We start from the raw sequence: 15,564 nt of genomic DNA, 5'->3' as shown, positions 1-15,564 counted from the left end.
TTTTTTGTGTTCAAAGTATACAAAATGTATATAAATGTTTATATTCGGACTATTTTAGTGTCCTTCCGCAACACGCAAGCAGTTCTGTTTATTAACCGATAGAGTGTCAAATGTTACCGACTGCAGCTTTAAGACCGCTCCCCAGCCCGTGAGGGAAGCGTCTGTCGTTAGCAACTTGCGACGACAATACAGACCTAAAGTGGGACCCAAAGTCAGAAACCGGGGTCTGAACCACATAGATAGGGTACGAAGCCCCTGGCTCGTAACCCCTATTTGCCTCTGGGGATTGGCCCTTGGATGAAATCCCCTGGCTCTGAGCCACAACTGAAACGATCTCATGTGCAGGACGCCCAAAGGTATCACCGTGGATGCAGCTGCCATGAGACCTAAAACTTTCTGAAAGTGATGAACTGTGACTTTCTGGCCTAGCTTTATGTTCTTTAGGGTGTTTAGAATGGATTCGACGCGTGCAGGAGACAGCTGTGCCTGCATTGCGACCGAATCCCATACCACCCCCAAATACAAGAACGCTTTTCTTGGCGTTGAGTCTCAACCCCAGAGATTCGAGATGAGCTAGAACGACATCCTGATGTCGAAGCGCTAGCTCCTGAGACTGAGCCAGAATCAGCCAGTCGTCTATATAATTCAAAATGCGGATGCCCTGGAGTCGTAGAGGAGCAAGAGCTGCATCCATACATTTCGTGTACGTGCGGGGTGACAAAGCTAGGCAGAATGGAAGAACCCGATACTGGTAAGCTTCGCCCCCGAAAGCGAATCTCAGGAACTTCCTGTGTTGTGGCAAGATCTCGATGTGAAAATAAGTGTCCTTGAGATCGATAGTCACAAACCAATCATCTGACTGGATCTGAGACACAATCATCTTGATTGTCAGCATTTTGAACTTGTATGTTCTGCTCTCAGCTAGCTCGACGCGCGAGCCCCATGATCTTAATGAGGACGCCAAGGCTCGCCCCTCGCAAAAGAAAGCAAGCCTCGAGCGGAGCACCCCGATGGGGAACAATTCACAGTGCTCACACTCTGCGTCCTCGAGAGCAGCGATCGCATGCTCTTCCCCGAGGCACTCTAAACAATAATCATGCAAATCATCGTCTGGGATAACTTGTGCACAAGGTGGCAAGCATCTCCTGACTGCACTAGACATAATCTCTATTTTCTTTTCTTTCTTTTTTTTCTTCTCTTTTCTCCTTTCTATATATATATATATATATATATATATATATATATATATTTATATATATATATATATATATATATATATATATATATATATATTTATATATATATATATATATATATATATATATATATATATATATATATATATTTCTCTTTTAAACTAGACAGTGACACACACACACACACACAAATCAGTCTCGAAGACAAAGACACCTGAGGATGTTTCCGTTTCACGTCTATTTATAACCTGCAGGTGCACATAATCAATGACGTTTGCACCGAGGTTATTTAAGCCAATTCTTGGCGTGCTTGACACACGTGCTTCACAACCGGTCGCATTTCAGAAAGGCATGGCATAGAGGAGAAACAATAATGTACAGTATGTGGAAAATAATCTGTTTTTGAACCTTAAACCACAAACGCATTTCATTACACCAAATACACAAAATAATGTTATTTTTGGCTTGATCATATGACCCCTTTAAAGTGCTAATAAATAGAATTATTCCATCATAAGCATAAGTGCATTTTAATATAAGTTGATATAATTATGTCTTCTCTTCAGAAAGTTAACTGCAGTTAATTTGACACTTGTTATAAAATATGTTCATTAGAAAGAGAATTTAATATAATTCAAATTACATATGCAAGAAGTCTCTCATGTTCACAAAATTATTTGATAAAAATACAGTAATAATTGTGAATTATTAATAGTATATGTGATAATTGTTGTCTATTTTAATGTTTTAAAATGTAATTTATTTATGTGATGCAAAGCTGAATTTTTAACAGCCATTACTCCAGTCTCACATGATTCTTCAGAAATCATTTTAATCTGCTGATCTGGTGCTCAAGAAACATTTCTTACTATTATTAACACTGTTGTGCTATTTAAAGCAGTTGTGATTTTTATTTATTTTTCTGCTTTTTTGTGTAAATTATAATCAGTTCTTTTTTTTCAGGATTCCTATTTTTTTTTTTTTTTTTTACAAATGCTGGGTTTAGCCTCTTGGGTCATTTTATTTGGTTGTTTTTATTATTTTTACCCAGGTGCTGGCTTATTATTTTATTTTTTTGAACCCAAATGCTGGGTTCAGCTTGTTGGGTCATTTTATTGGGTTATTTTATTTAATTTATTTACCCAGGTGCTGGGTAGTTTTTCTGTAAATAAGTTGCTGGGTCATTTTTAATGTTATTCTTTCTTCCCGACCACTGGGTTGAGCCTGTCTATGACAAAACAACCCAACTGATGAGTTACAATCAGAGTGCATGCTTTTTGAATCCTCTACAAGAGAGAGCAATTCCCTATTCGAACGTTCAATTGTTTGATTGACAGCAGCGTTTCAGCACAGACTGAACTTGTGTCTTACCTCAGACCCACCTTGAGTGAGCCGTCATCAGTCAGAGATGCAGACAATCATGACTCCTAAGTGATTGAGGTGTTTTTTTGTTGGATGTAATAATGTACATAGCAGTAGTCATTTACTCACGACATCTGAGCGACTGAAATCGCGGAGGATTAACTTACGTTTGGATCTTAAGGGAATGCGCCCTTGATCTACTTAAAAGCGTTTATGTTCACGCGAATCATTCATGATCCAGCCTCACCTACAGAAGCAGTGAATATAATGTATTTTAATGAATCATTGCAAATCGCCTTTCCTAATAATGTGCTAATTAGCAAGTTTCACTATGAATGTGGCTAAAGTAAACAGTCTCTCAGAGAGCAGATCATAAGAGATCCTTAGCATTAAAGGAGAATTCCACAAACCAGCGTGTTTTGAAAAGAGCTGTTTTTGACAGGGTAAAAAAAAAAATTTTTTACACTACCATTGAGAAATTTTAAACAAACTATGTTACAGACTTTTCATTAAGAGCCTAAAGAATCATATCAATTTGTGAAAAATGGGCATTATATGACCCCTTTAAAGTAGCCAACACTGCAAGCGCTGGGTTGCCAAATAACCATAGTTTTTTTTTTTTTTTTTTTTTTTTTATCCCAGCATTTTTTTGAGTGTAGATGAATAGAAAGGTCAAAAGAACAGCATGTATTAAAAATATTTTTTTTTACATTATATGAATGTGTCCTTATTGAATAAAAGTACTTCTTAAAAAAAAATAAAACCTTTCTGAAATAAAACGTCAAATATATACAGTATATTTAGTCATTTCATATGCATATGAGGGATACAAACGGGTTCTGTTTCATAAAACGACTCACAGTGACATATCCTAATTGATCAAAGCATTCAAAAATCAACATGATCATACAGCTTCATGCAGTTATAGATACAGTATCATATTAAGTAAATGGCTGAACCTGGTGGTGGGAGGTCAAGCTTCATTTTGCGAAGTTCAGACATGGAAACTTTAAGCTGCTCTATGACATGGTCATCGTTGAGGTAGATGGACTCTCCTATCTTCTCCTGCAGGAACTCTCTCAGGTCCTCCAGAGACATCTTAAGCAATTGTTCTGAACATGATTAACTTCAGTTAGCCATTTTGCACAGACAAATCTGCAGTCAATCGAATTCTATAATGTGCTGAGAGGGTTTAATTTATATCAAGGCAATCGGGTGTATTAGCATGCACTATGAGTTTGTTACTGGAGTTTGTTTTATAGCTTTTTGGATCAAAATCTTTTTAATTTCTGTATTGTGAAAAAAAAAAAATGAACTCACTTTTATGTAGCTGAAGGATGGTGTAAGCCATAGCTGTCAGAACTTTCTCACCCTCAAGGATAAAGATGTCCCACAGACGCAAGGTCAAAGTGAATGGGGTCTGAAAATAGTAACAACTTTGTAGATAAACTATAACCAATATTTCTGCACAAAAGTCCTCATAGCATAAAGGAAAACATAAATGTGTAGAATTTTTCATTTTAAACTGGAGCCTCTGCTTATCTAAAGCTAATCTGCCTCAGCAAGCTGCCAGTCCACAAGCACAGCTCTGAAACCGAGCTGGACCAGATTCTGCAGTGCTGACAGTGTCTGCTCTCTTTCCTCTTCCAACAAACCCACAGGATTGTGTGTATGCGGAGAGTAAACATTGAAACACCCTTGTCTGTCTGCTAATTGCACACTGCTCCCTCTATCAAGAGACCCTGACAAAGAAGGAGAGAGGAAGAAGCACTTCAGCCTCTTTCTTTCAGTTTCTTAAAGCCTTACCTCTTCACCAAGTCCACCAACCTCAGTCTACATTGCCATGCTTTACAGTGTTTTAATGTGGCTGCTTATTAGCCATTTTCATTCAAGACCATGTTACGTACAGTATATAATGGGTCTGTTCTGAACCTAATGAGGTTTTTATTTTTTATTTATATTTTTTGTAAAATTCAGGGCTACTAAAATAAGTTGGATGTCATAAACTAGCGATCAGAAACTTAGGAAAGTGGTGCACTGTGCCAAACATCAACCAATAACAATCCGTTTGGCACCTATTAATTATGGTCACCGTACCTAAACATTTTTTCTTATGTATCTAAAGTATGTTCATCCGAGTGTGCTTGTTTAACTCTATTTTAGGGTGCTTCTTTATTTTTGGGCAGCATCACGTCCCCAAAACTGTCTTGGAAACTGTCTGTCTGTCCGTCCGTCAGTACCTTTTTACAATTTTATTTATTTATTTTTATAGATTTTAATGTTTTACCCTTAACTTTTACTATTATATTTTGGGTATCTATTATAAAAAGTTCAATTATTATGCATTTACGTCTGATGCATTTACAACTAGGTCAAGTAAACCTAAATCATTTCAGTTTATATTACAACCCGAATTCCGGAAAAGTTGGGACGTTTTTTTTTATTTTAATAAAATGAAAACTAAAAGACTTTCAAATCACATGAGGCAATATTTTATTCACAATAGAACATAGATAACATAGCAAATGTTTAAACTGAGAAAGTTTACAATTTTATGCACAAAATGAGCTCATTTCAATTTTGATTTCTGCTACAGGTCTCAAAATAGTTGGGACGGGGCATGTTTACCATGGTGTAGCATCTCCTTTTCTTTTCAAAACAGTTTGAAGACGTCTGGGCATTGAGGCTATGAGTTGCTGGAGTTTTGCTGTTGGAATTTGGTCCCATTCTTGCCTTATATAGATTTCCAGCTGCTGAAGAGTTCGTGGTCATCTTTGACGTATTTTTCGTTTAATGATGCGCCAAATGTTCTCTATAGGTGAAAGATCTGGACTGCAGGCAGGCCAGGTTAGCACCCGGACTCTTCTACGACGAAGCCATGCTGTTGTTATAGCTGCAGTATGTGGTTTTGCATTGTCCTGCTGAAATAAACAAGGCCTTCCCTGAAATAAACATTGTTTGGAGGGAAGCATATGTTGCTCTAAAACCTTTATATACCTTTCAGCATTCACAGAGCCTTCCAAAACATGCAAGCTGCCCATACCGTATGCACTTATGCACCCCGATACCATCAGAGATGCTGGCTTTTGAACTGAATGCTGATAACATGCTGGAAGGTCTCCCTCCTCTTTAGCCCGGAGGACACGGCGTCCGTGATTTCCAACAAGAATGTCAAATTTGGACTCGTCTGACCATAAAACACTATTCCACTTTGAAATAGTCCATTTTAAATGAGCCTTGGCCCACAGGACACGACGGCGCTTCTGGACCATGTTCACATATGGCTTCCTTTTTGCATGATAGAGCTTTAGTTGGCATCTGCTGATGGCACGGCGGATTGTGTTTACCGACAGTGGTTTCTGAAAGTATTCCTGGTCCCATTTAGTAATGTCATTGACACAATCATGCCGATGAGTGATGCAGTGTCGTCTGAGAGCCCGAAGACCACGGGCATCCAATAAAGGTCTCCGGCCTTGTCCCTTACGCACAGAGATTTCTCCAGTTTCTCTGAATCTTTTGATGATGTTATGCACTGTAGATGATGAGATTTGCAAAGCCTTTGCAATTTGACGTTGATGAACATTGTTTTTAAAGTTTTCCACAATTTTTTTACGCAGTCTTTCACAGATTGGAGAGCCTCTGCCCATCTTTACTTCTGAGAGACTCTGCTTCTCTAAGACAAAGTTTTTATAGCTAATCATGTTACAGACCTGATATCAATTAGCTGAATTAATCACTAGATGTTCTCCCAGCTGAATCTTTTCAAAACTGCTTGCTTTTTTAGCCATTTGTTGCCCCCGTGCCAACTTTTTTGAGACCTGTAGCAGGCATTAAATTTTAAATGAGCTAATTAAGTGGATAAAAGTGTAAAATTTCTCAGTTTAAACATTTGCTACGTTATCTATGTTCTATTGTGAATAAAATATTGGCTCATGTGATTTGAAATTCCTTTAGTTTTCATTTTATTAAAATTTAAAAAATGTCCCAACTTTTCCGGAATTCGGGTTTGAATATATTATGAAATAAATATATTAAACATATATAATTATATACATAATTACATAATTAAAGCATTTTCATATACTAAATACATGATAAAAGAGTTTAGATTTTTGCATAAACTATACAGATCAGCAGTTCCCTTTCAGTCGGTCACGTTCGACGTTAGGAATGGGATCTCGCCCGAGGGCCCAATCACCTTCGAGTGGTACAAAACGAGCCAATGGTACACAAAGTACCTTGGTCTGTGGGATTTGCATCGCGAGCTCCGCCCCACAGAGCGGGTATATAAGGAGCAACGCGAGCAACTCGCATTCAAGCTTTCGCTTCGGAGCCGAGCACATCGTGTGCTGGTTTCACCGGAGTGCTACAAGCAAGAGCTGGTGTTGGTGTGACGCCGCGATTCAGCGGTTTGTCGGGGTTTCCTGCAACAGCTCCCGCGTTCCCCTGAGCTCTTCAACACCTCTGAAAGAGCAAATTTCTTTCACAAAGAGATACGGGCCGATTTGCGTCTTTTTAAAGATGTCATTTCACCCGTGTGGTTCTGGGTGCGGTCGATACATCGTTCCTCGTGATGGCCACGATCGTTGTGTCACGTGTCTGGGCTTGTCGATCGCCGCATCACAAGGCGTGCTTGAGTCCTCGGGAGATGAGGATTCGGCTGTGTTGCCTCCCTCGGGAGTGCCAGCGTTGTCCGAGTCCGATCCCGAGCTGACGGCCGTGCTTTCCCGGGCAGCGGAGAGCATCGGGCTTGAGTGGAACCCTCCACCCTGTCCTGAGCGCTCGAGGCTGGATGATTGGTTCCTGGGGGCTGCTCATGCAGATCGCCAGCACCCCCCTCTGGTTCCTTTCTTCCTGGAAGTGCACCAGGAGGTAACCAGTTCATGGAAGGCACCTTTAACTGCCCGAAACCGTTCTGGTACTTCCTCCGCCTTCAATGCCCTCGATGGCGGGCGGCCAGGGGTATGCTGGGATTCCCCCGGTGGGTTCTGTTGCGATGCAACTGTGTCCACAGAGCGCCTCCGCTTGGCATGGTGGTCCCAAGCTGCCCTCATAGGCCTGTAAGTTCTCATCCATGCTTGTGGCCAAGGCTTACAGACCTGCCAAACGCCAGGCCAAGTGGCGTTCCTGAGACAGGCGACCCAGAGTTGGAGACGTCAGCTCGTCAGGAGATGGTAGCAGGACCACTCCTTCCCCCGGAGGAGGGCCGGGGGAGAATCCTTTGTTCTCGTTTTCTTTTTGTTCCGCCTCTGGCCCTGCGACCGGTGGTACCCAAACCTTCACTAAAAGAGCTGTTTCCTCTACCTCCAGGTCCCAAGATGCCACGAATGACGGTTGGCGACGTGCTTCCTCGTCGCTCTCGTTCTCCTCTTCCCTTGCCAGTTTCCATGCAAAGCCGGCCCGAGAACGCTTTGACTTCTCAGGCCCTCTTTGCTACTTGGAGTCAGACGAGTGCCCGCACTCCGCCCCCGCGAAGGGACGCTTTGCCTCCCATGCCGGGGCTGTCTGCTCCACCACGCTGCCCCACCGTGGGTACGCCTGTAGTCCCCTTGACCCCACTGGTTCAGTTTCTGGGAGCCTGGCTAGAGCTCCCCAGGCCTTCCCGCTGACTCATCCGGACGCTCAGGCTCGGCTACGCGATTCAGTTCGCCCCGGCGTCCCCCCAGGTTTCGGGGTGTCCACGTGACGATGGTGGGCAAAGATGCCCCTGTCATGCGCGCGGAGGTTGCGACCCTGCTGGCAAAGGGCGCGATAGAGCCGGTCCCTCCAGCCGACATGAATTTGGGAACACAGCTGATTTGGGAACGCTTCTGAGACGCTCAGGTAGACCTGTTTGCCTCTCCAGAAAATTCCCACTGCCAGTTGTTTTACTCCCTGACCGAGGGCACTCTCGGCATGGACACCCTGGCACCCAGCTGGCCGCTGGGCCTGCGCAAGTATGCATTTCCCCCAGTGAGCCTTCTTGCACAGACGTTGTGCAAGATCAGGGAGGACGAGGAGCAGGTCCTCATGGTTGCGCGTTTTTGGCCCGGCCGGACCTGGTTCTCCGAACTTGTACTCCTCACGACAGCCCCTCCCTGGCCAATTCCTCTGAGGAAGGACCTTCTTTCTCAGAGACGGGGCACCCTCTGGCACCCACGTCCCGATCTGTGGAACCTACATATGTGGGTCCTGGACGGGTCACGGAAGGTTTAGGTACCTTGCCACCACAGGTGGTAGCTACCATCACTTCAGCTGGGCCATTTCCACCAGACACGCCTATGCTTTGAAGTGGAACCTCTTCGTCACTTGGTGTTCTTTCTGGGCAATCCCACGTGTGTATGTCCACAGTAAGTCTCTCCGCAGCATGTGTCTTTTCCTTGGCAAGCCCCTTGCCAGCTCTGTCGTTGAAACTTCCACCCTGCGGGCTCAGAGTTCTTATGTATCACCACCTTGGTGGATACCTGCCTTCTGTAAGTCTTGGTTACGTATGTAACCCTCATTCCCTGAGGGAGGGAACGGAGACGTTACATCCCCTTGTCACATTGGTGTTCCGCTGAATGGCCGGGTCACTGGCTCGGCTCCTCAGCGAAGGCTTGAATGCGAGTTGCTCGCGTTGCTCCTTATATACCCGCTCTGCGGGGCGGAGCTCGTGATGCAAATCCCGCAGACCAAGGTACTTTGTGTACCATTGGCTCGTTTTGTACCACTCGAAGGTGATTGGGCTCTCGGGCGAGATCCCATTCGTAATGTCTCCGTTCCCTCCCTCAGGGAACGAGGGTTACATACGTAACCAAGACGTTTTCGTTCCTCAGAGATGTCCCTGACTTATCTGCATCTACACCTATTCATTTGTATCAATGCTTTGCTGTTGACATTCAATCCCAGTTCCTCCTTCTGTGTCCACATCTACAATGCATCAAAATTTCTGCCCGTATAAACCTGAATGTCCCCTTAATACCTCAGTTTTTAGATGAGCAAGTATGAGCAGATCTCACTGCCAGCATCTCTTCATATAAACACCTCTCACTTGAGCAGATCCAGAAGTGTTTCCATCCCTCGATGGTTGAACATAATCACAGTTGCAATCAGAACAGCTGACTCAACAGTTACATTCAAAGAGAGCCAAATGAAACACCACTTTTAGGAATGTCTGCAGTGACCTGAACCAGCACTATAATATACACACAGTTGATGTATCATTTCCTTGGCTTTTGAGATCTAAGCTTAGTATATGATTGAGCACGTACACCTATCTACTAATCACTGCTTACATAAAACCATTGTCAGTTTGGTTACAATGCATCTGCTCAGATCAAACACTTACCCTGTCAATAAAACACTGAAGGAACCATTTAGTGCTGTAAATCCCACTGGTCATCTGCTCCTTATCCTGATGAGAGTGCATATAAACAGACAAAAAAGGAATGAGAAGGGAAGAAACCCAGCATTAAATACAGTATCATGTTAAGTGAATGAAGTTAATATCTATATTTACTATAACTTAAATAGTCATATAGGTTCTGAGCTTATTCCCACAACAATCTTACCAAATGCTTCTTTAGTTTGGGTAAAAGTTTGGAGAGAATTTGGTCATGGTGGTTTTGGAAACGCTGAAGTTTGGGAAATCCAGGAACAAAGAATCCTGTGATGGGTTGCAAATGTGAAGGAATGAAGTACTAGACCTACGATAATAATCTCTGTTAAATTCGCAAGTGTTATGTACACTACCATTCAAAATTTGGGGTCAGTAATACTTGAAAGAAATTAATACTTTATTAAACTGACCGTAAAAGCATTCAGAATGTTACAAAAGATTTCTATTTCTAATAATAAATCCTGTTCTTTTAAAAATTCTACTCATCAAAGTCTCCTGAATGTTTTTTTTTTTTTTGCATAGTTCCACAAAAATATTAAATAGCACAAATGTTTTCATCTTTTAAAATAATAATAAATGGTTAGTAGGAAATCAGCATATTAGAATGATTCCTGAATAATCATGTGACACTTAATACTGGAGTAATGATGCTAAACAATTTAGCTTTGCTAAAACAGAAATAATTTATATTACAAAAGGTAAAAGTTATTTTAAATTGTTACACTATTTCACAATATAACAATTTAACTGTGTTTTAAATCAAATTGACTGTAGCTTAGGAAGTTTTTTTTAAAACATTAATGAATACTAACCCAAAACTTTTAAATGGAAGTGTGTCTTATCGTATGTATATAGCCTTATGAAGGTTATATGTTTAAAAAATAATTACATTAAAATTCTTAGCCAAGAGCAGAATAAATGAGGAGAACTCACCGTGCATGGCATGTTTCTGACTGGTTAAGAGCTGGGACAAAGCCCAGAATGCATCTTCTTCATTCATGAACATTAACAATATGGCAGCAATCTGACTCATGCCCTGGCAGTAACTCACTTCCTGTGGACAAGAACAGACAAAGTCAGCTATTATGTGACAGCTCTTTATTAAGCCTAGATGTGAATGCATACTTACTGTATTGTAAACAGAGTATGCAGAGAGCACATGGAATAAAGACTGCTGCCTGTGAAGAGAAGAAAAGTGTTGTCAGACTCAAACTCTGTCTTTTACTGAAAGTGCACAATGAAACAAACACACATCAACAACACATGAACCTAACATCCATATTTTTCCACTAAGATGCATCCGTTCCTTCAAATTAAAGTTGAGGCCCTCCCCTCATGTGAGGCCCTCCCCTCATTAATGACACCCTTCAGATGAGCAAGACTTTCCACTCGGCTCTCTAAGGCCTGCAATCTATTAAATCCTCAGTGACATCACTCCCTTTTCTGGCCTGCTTGGGGAACAAGCTCTCAAAACGCAGAAATCAGCTCCAGAGATCATCTGCAGAAGTGGTGGAGAGAGACTGAGAAGTTGATGAACATACACTCTGGCACTTTCATAAAAGCACATAAATAGCCAATACGAGAAATGGTTGAGCAAATGTGTGCAGTCATTTTGCAATAAACACATGCACTGTACATGTCCCTGTTCTGTAAAAATGTCTGTATTTTAAGTGCATATCAGTCAAACTTTAGTTTGGGGACCAATTCTCACTATTAACTGTGACTTTTGCTTCAATAAACTTCTAATTTACGAGCTTAGCCTTCAATTAGAAATGTTTAAAGAGGCCATGTCACCAAAAAGGAGGACACTTTGCAGAATTTGTACAGCCAGGGTAAAAACTGAAAACTAATCCTACACCTAAGCAAATATACACATTTCGATAAAGAGACATTATTTCCCTTAAACTGATTTCCAGAGACATTTGTAACCTCTGACTTAAGGCTAGGGATGCAAATGAATAATTGATTATCAGTTAATTGTCGATAAGAGATTGATCGATTAAGGCTGTCGATGGTCGGTTAACTGATTTAATGTTGGGCTGCATGCGGCTCATGCGCAGAACACGTGCGAGTGGCTGTGAGTGACGGTGACCATATATAAATGCATCATCATTAATTCACAATGTACTAATTAAAGGGTTAGTTCACCCAAATATTAAAATGATGTCATTAATAACTCACCCTCATGTCGTTCCAAACCCGTAAGACCTCCGTTCATCTTCGGAACACAGTTTAAGATATTTTAGATTTAGTCCGAGAGCTTTCTGTCCCTCCATTGAAAATGTATGTACGGTCTACTGTCCATGTCCAGAAATGTAATAAAAACATCTTCAAAGTAGTCCATGTGAACTAACCCTTTAAGCTTCTAATGTGATTTAAACCTTAAAAGTACATTAAAATAGAAACAACACAAAAGTTATTCAACATGAAAAGCAAAAGAAATGTAGTAACTAAGTCATTTCATCAGATAACTGCGCTTTGAGTGCTGCGGGACACATGACAGATAGACTATTCATTCCTACAACTTGTTAATTCGTTCCTATGACTTATTAATTTGTGGCAATTGTCCATGTTTCGTTTTTTTGTTCCCTAAATAATCCAAGATTTAACTGAAATAAGGGAACAAATTAATAAATAGAACAAATTCTTAATTCATGAAATCTTTCATTTCCCTTCCCATGTTTACCACACAGTAAGAGATGCGATTAAAAGTGAAAGATAATAAAATAAACCTGAGAAATTAGAAGATTTAAGAAAAGAAACCGGGACAACCAGAACAAAGTCACATCAATGAAGGCTATATCTCGAACAGCATCCAGATGCATGGTAACGATCTAACATTTTCCAAAACCTGCGAAAAAGTTTTTTTTTTTTCTGTCTCAGATCGATCGCGGCGGAGCCTGGAGCACACGTATATTCTAGCGATTCAAACTTACATCGCAGTCTGTTCATTATGAAAATAAAATATAGTCAACTAAACATTTAAAAGGTTACACTGGTCAGTTTAAAAAGACCGTAGTATACCGGTCCTCTCTGCTGTTCCAAGGACGTTTTTGCTCATATGAAGAGGATCATTTTTTCTGTCTATCTGCGAATGTGTAAGTAGTTTACATTATAAATAATAGTTTAACATTCAAATACATTGCGAATATGGAAACATTTGGATTTGTGCTGAATGAGACATGAGCAGTAATTTCCAAATAAATCTAGCCAAAGCCGCGCTCGCTCGTCCTCGTCTGCGCACACGCACGCGCTGTCATGATCTTATGTACTGTATGTCGGATTTTTAAAAACGAATAGGCTAGGCCTACTGGAACGCAAAAATTCAAAATCTGACATTTTCTAGAACAGAATCCAGCAAGATCAAATTAATGTGAGCAACAGTGTTTTGCTGCAGCAGCACTGATGTAAGCAGTTCACTTAATGTGCAGCGCAGTCACACGCGCACCACAGTTACGTTTGGGATCATTTTATTTTAAACGCCATAATGTCAGTTGAAAACATTGCAATTGTGTTTTAAAATACAACAACGAGCACCACAAAACCATTTAAAGAGGCGTGTTCAGTGGTCTCCGTGCGGGATAGGAAAGTCAACAAAGTAAAATGATCTCAAACGTATGGCGCGCTCTTTTCATTTTATGAAATGACCATAATTACATCTATTCATTTTATAATCCCGCTACTAGCATTTTATTCAGACTAAAACCCCATTAATTCAAGTGAGAAAGTGTTTTGTTTGTGTGTGTGTGTGTGTGTGGCTTTTGCACATCCTGTCATGGCAGTGACTGTTGCCTGCAATAGATGCATTTTGCAGCATTATGGTTAACGATTAATCGATTAATTGATCGTTAATTTAAACCACAATCGATTATGGAATTAATCGAAATTTTACATACCTACTTAAGGCATATAATTAAATGAATGTAATATGTTTATGTGTTACTTACTTTACACCAAATCGATCCATGAACATGATGTGGTTTCGAAAGGTCCTGTTGATATCAAGGTCAATCTGTTTGATTTCTGGAGAGTACAGCTGGGCTTGCTCCTTCATTCTCTGTCAATCAAACAAATCGCTTCATCAAAAAAATAGATTCAATGTTGATAAGCTACCATGCAGTACAAGATGAAATTAGAAGACAACCATTTCTAGATTTAAATATGTGATATTATAAAAAAGTTCAACACTAATAATGTGAAATATATACGAAGAACACCATAAGCAGTGATGATAACCGACAAACATATAATTCAAACCCACAGCAACATATACACATAATAAAACTAACCACCAAACATGACACAGGTAAAGAACAGATACCTTGGAAACTAACTACAGTAGGACATAACTAAAATAAACTAAAGAAAACAGGAAGTAAACAAAGGAGTGGAAGTACATATCAACATAATGTCCTCAAAAAAGAACATAAATCAAATCAGAATCTGATTCTGAATGTGACAGACATTTTAAAAACACAGTATTTATTTGAAAATAGACAATAAGTAACATTATAGATGTCTTTACTGTCACTTTTGATCAGTTTAATGTGTCCTTGCTGAAGAAAAGTATTCATTTCTTACTGACCACGTCGATATCACCACCAGGACACCTTGTTCAGCGACAAAGTGCAAATACTTCTTGCTTGTTGTAAAATCTCTGCAGCTCTGAAGGTTTGTTTGTCTTGTGTTTTGTTCTCTTCTATCTCTTTCCATGCCTTCTATCAGCCATCTGTCTGTTTTCAGATCACACTCTAATACCTCTGAAATAGCTCTACCACAACACCACTTCAGGAATCCTACTCTCACCAAACACCCGGCTTTAGGCCAGCAGAGATGCAGCGGCTACATAGTGTCCATAGGTCATAGCTAAACTACTGTGTGTATTAATCTACTGTGTTTGAATGTGTATGCGCGCTTGTTTTTTAGTTGTACCTCATATTTTCCTACATTGTCACTCTTGACTTTCTCAACATCCAGTAGCAGGGCCCAGGTCTGTCCTCTCAGCTGTAGTGGGATGCCTTTATACACCCTCTTAATCATCTGCACAAAGACACCAGGTGTAAGAACAAGTGTGTTTGTTTTAAGCATCACTCTGGTTCTCCGTGGAATTACATCACAGTACTCTCTCTTGATTTCCAGAGAAATGATCACAACCTCTTGAGGTGAAGCTCACCCGGTCACTGTTCCTGTACTTGCTCCAGTTCTTCAGCATCTTCAACCATTTCTGCACCCTTTCAAGCTCCACCTGTTTATGCTGCACATGGAGAAAAAAATGTAATCTGATGAATTATGATTTGCAAGAACAAAAAAAAAAAAATTTGTTTCATTTTCATTACTTTTCAGTAAACACCAAATAATCATACACCAGTTATCACCAAAAACCATAAAAATAACCATATCTAATTTAATAATTGTACTTTTTTATCGTGTCTTGTCTTGAAATAATTTATAATTCATTTGCATTTCATTTGCAGTAATAAGAAATGTCTCTTGAGCAGCAAATTAACATATCTGAAGGATCAAGTGACACGGAAGATTGGAGTAATGGCTGCTGAAATTTCAGCTTAACATCACAAAAATAAATTTAATTTGAAAATATATTAAAATAGAAATCTTTACAAACCCAGTTTAGTTGACACACCTTCACAT

At 40.3% G+C, this 15,564-nt stretch overlaps 1 protein-coding gene across 1 annotated transcript in view; it reads right to left on the bottom strand.

The window, feature by feature from the left end:
* si:ch211-288d18.1 (USP6 N-terminal-like protein) overlaps positions 1-15,564 on the bottom strand; it is a 45,252-nt gene that overhangs the window by 6,875 nt on the left and 22,813 nt on the right. The window contains exons 5-13 of the mRNA XM_059534556.1: positions 15,089-15,169; positions 14,848-14,955; positions 13,863-13,972; positions 11,045-11,093; positions 10,849-10,969; positions 10,088-10,182; positions 9,865-9,930; positions 3,879-3,978; positions 3,518-3,670 (exon numbers count right to left, since the gene is read on the bottom strand). Of these exons, the coding sequence (XP_059390539.1) occupies positions 3,518-3,670; positions 3,879-3,978; positions 9,865-9,930; positions 10,088-10,182; positions 10,849-10,969; positions 11,045-11,093; positions 13,863-13,972; positions 14,848-14,955; positions 15,089-15,169 (883 nt within the window). The remainder of the gene's footprint in view (positions 1-3,517; positions 3,671-3,878; positions 3,979-9,864; positions 9,931-10,087; positions 10,183-10,848; positions 10,970-11,044; positions 11,094-13,862; positions 13,973-14,847; positions 14,956-15,088; positions 15,170-15,564) is intronic.

Source organism: Carassius carassius, chromosome 3, assembly GCF_963082965.1.
Source record: "Carassius carassius chromosome 3, fCarCar2.1, whole genome shotgun sequence".
Lineage (NCBI taxonomy): Eukaryota > Metazoa > Chordata > Actinopteri > Cypriniformes > Cyprinidae > Carassius > Carassius carassius.
This window is presented reverse-complemented; position numbering and strand designations above follow the sequence as displayed.